This window comes from Argentina anserina, unplaced genomic scaffold (assembly GCF_933775445.1).
Source record: "Argentina anserina unplaced genomic scaffold, drPotAnse1.1, whole genome shotgun sequence".
Lineage (NCBI taxonomy): Eukaryota > Viridiplantae > Streptophyta > Magnoliopsida > Rosales > Rosaceae > Argentina > Argentina anserina.
The window spans coordinates 1-2,836 of NW_026089415.1; the positions used below are offsets into that span (position 1 = coordinate 1).

General features: G+C 62.3%; 1 protein-coding gene across 1 annotated transcript; it reads right to left on the bottom strand.

Moving 5' to 3' along the window:
- Window positions 1-1,946: 1,946 nt before the first annotated feature.
- Window positions 1,947-2,482, bottom strand: LOC126804516 (cell pattern formation-associated protein ust1-like). The gene is made up of 2 exons (XM_050531969.1): window positions 2,201-2,482; window positions 1,947-2,105 (listed from the first exon to the last, which is right to left on the bottom strand). Exons 1-2 carry the CDS (start codon window positions 2,480-2,482, stop codon window positions 1,947-1,949), a joined length of 441 nt encoding a protein of 146 aa, XP_050387926.1.
- Between the last annotated feature and the right edge of the window lie 354 nt (window positions 2,483-2,836).

The following is a 2,836-nucleotide window of genomic DNA, read 5'->3' on the forward strand; positions in this document are numbered from 1 at the left end:
CCAATGGCCACAACAACAGCACCAGCAACATCAATGACGACGACAACGACAACAACAACGATGCCGACCACAGTATCCCTTTCTAGGCGCCACCTTATTTGGTGGCTCCATTTCGAGACGACTCGATCGGACGGCATCGAAACTTGGGACCGGATCCGGGCGAAAGCGACCGGCACACAAGATAACAACTCCGACGGCCCCGAGCGAAAAGCAAAGGTGACAGCCGGAACGGGGCCGCCGCTGACCAGCAGCCGGCGGCGGCGGCGGCGGCCAACGAAACTGATCATTACGATCGGCAGCGGCCCGCCGGCTTGACTTTGACTCGGCCGGCCGGCCATCTATTTTTCACCAAATCGTCTAGTTTGTGTGTGCGGATTAGGCGGGCCGAGCCGGCGAAAAGTCGCCCCTGACGGCTAAATTTAGGCAGGGGGGGGGGGGCAAAAAATAGAACCAACCGGCGGCTGAGGTGGTGGAATGAGACTTTGACTCGTTTGGCCGCCAGACGGCTCTTGGCACCTCTTGCGGCGCGGGCAACAAATTGGGCGCATCCGACATTTGTCTCATTTGTCTCCGAGTTGAATCAACTCGGCGCCCGCCCGCCCGCCCGCTAACAACCACCCACTCGGATTGGACGGACGGACGGACGGCGGCAAATTAGTCGCCGCCGCCTCGCTCGCTAATGCCGGAGCCGTCGCCTCCAAATGAGGAGGCGCCGCAGCTTCCTTTACACCAGAGTTGCGACAAAATTAATGAGTGGCGGCAATCTTTTATCATTGTCGGCGCCAACTGCACTGCACTGCACTGCGCTGCACTTCACTTCATTTCACGTGGCCAAGCCAGCTTGCCGGCCGGCCGGCCGGCCGGCTATTGGCAATTCAGCGGCCGCCAAGCAGCCAACTGGTCGGCGGCGGCGGCGGCGGCTGCCAGAAGCAGCAGCTTTTTTGCCCTTCCCTCTGGCCGCCGCCGCGGCATTGTGTTTCAGTGGCTCTGCATTGGCCGGTCGATGGCGCCGGAGCCGCCGCCGCTGTCGTTGAGTAATATATTGATTTCGCGTACGAGCGGAGGCGGCCACGCCGGGCCGGCCAGCTCGGGCCGGCTCAGGCCGGCTCAGACGAAGCAATTAGTTGATAATGGCATGGTGCGCGCGCGCGATACAATTCAAGGAGCGGCCTTCGCCTCGTCTCGGCCGCCCCAGCCCGCGAAACTAACAAGCCAAGCGCGCGTGGCCTCGCCGGCACCAACCAGGAGCAAGCCAAAAGCCGCCGGCCTCAGCCGAGCCGAGCCGAGCCGAAAAAAGGCCGGCCAGACTAAACTAATGAGCCGCCCGGCAGCTAGAATTCGCCGCCGCCGCCGCCGCCTCGTCTGTGTCTCGAGTGGATATACATTAATGGGCCAGCTAACTGATAGTTCGCAGGCGGCCGCCGCCGCCGCTCTTTACTTTTCTCTACGCCGTTCGCGGCTGCATCCTAAGCAGACTAAGCTCGCTTTCAAATCAAGCTAATGGAGCCGCCGGGCGCCAGACTTGCGGCCGCAAACTCGGCGTGATTCGGGCCCATCGGCGCGATACCTGCCTCGCCGCGGCCAGCGGCCCACGAGGAAGCGGAAATGAATCCCACTCGGGCGCCGGCGGCCGCCGCTCGAGCGACTCGGCGCAACGCCTTGCGACGAGCTGCGCCCGACCATTGATTGGTCCTAGCGCGGCCGGGCGAACTTTCGGGGCTCTCTCGGGCGTCCAAGTTCAAGTTTAACGGCTACTCGAGCTGAGTCGGGCCGGGCCGGGCCGGGCCGGGCCGAGTCTGGCTCAGCAGTCAGAGTTTAAAGTTTGCCGTCGTCTTCGGCGGAATCTGTCGCCGGGTCGGCGCTGTTGATGTTGTTGTTTTTGCCGCTGCTGCTGCTGTTGTTGTTGTTAGAGCGCGACTCTCTTTTAGTTGGCTGGCTTCTTGTTCTCATTTGTTATAGAGTGAAGAATGCGCCTTGGACAGCATGCGGCCGGCCGATGGCGTGTGCGCCGCATTAGAGACGCATCTCGGCCCAGCAGCATGGCTGGCGTGTTGTTGTTGTTGTTGTTGCTGTTGTTGTTGTTGTTGCTGCTGTTGCTGCTGTTGCTGCCGATGTGTACTTAAGCGCACTGAGGCTAATAGTCGGTCAAGGGCAGGCTCGCGGGCAGCCGCCGGCCGCCCAAAGCGGACCCGCAACCGACCCGAGACAGCGCCTTGAGTCGCGCTGCGAGGCCGCCCGACGACAATGGAATGAAAGCGGCGAGAGAAGCGGGAAGAGCCGGGCTCACACTTACAGTTCGGGATTGTTGTCTGGCGCGCGGCGCTTGATTGGCCGCCGCCGAGGTGACTTTGCGAAAATAGCTGCCACGCCCATGCGGAACCAACTTCCGCTGCGCCCGCCGGGCGCCGTTCGAGCCTGGCTGCTGGCCATTATTGAGCTGCTGCGACGGATTAGATTGTTGAGCGATGGCGGCCACCAGCATCGGCAATGGCTGCTTCTGGGGCGGCTGCTGCTGCTGCGGCGGCGGCTGCTGCTGCTGCGGCGGCGGCGGCGGCGGCTGCTGCTGGCTTCCAAACGGACGACAGACGCCATCAAGGAAACGGAGCGACCTCCTCAAGTGTCTCAGCGAGTCGTCGTTCGTCTTGCACAGCTCAATGGGGCGCCTGAAGAGCTGTTTTGGGCGGCGGTTGTGGTGGTTGTGTGTTTGTTTGGATGGGCAGCCATTCGGTCGGTCGGTCGGTTGCGTGTTGCGTGTGCCAAATGCGCGAGTGTGAGTTGATTTGGGCAAGGCGGCGGCGACGACGACGATGACGGCGATGGGTTAGTTTACTCAGCC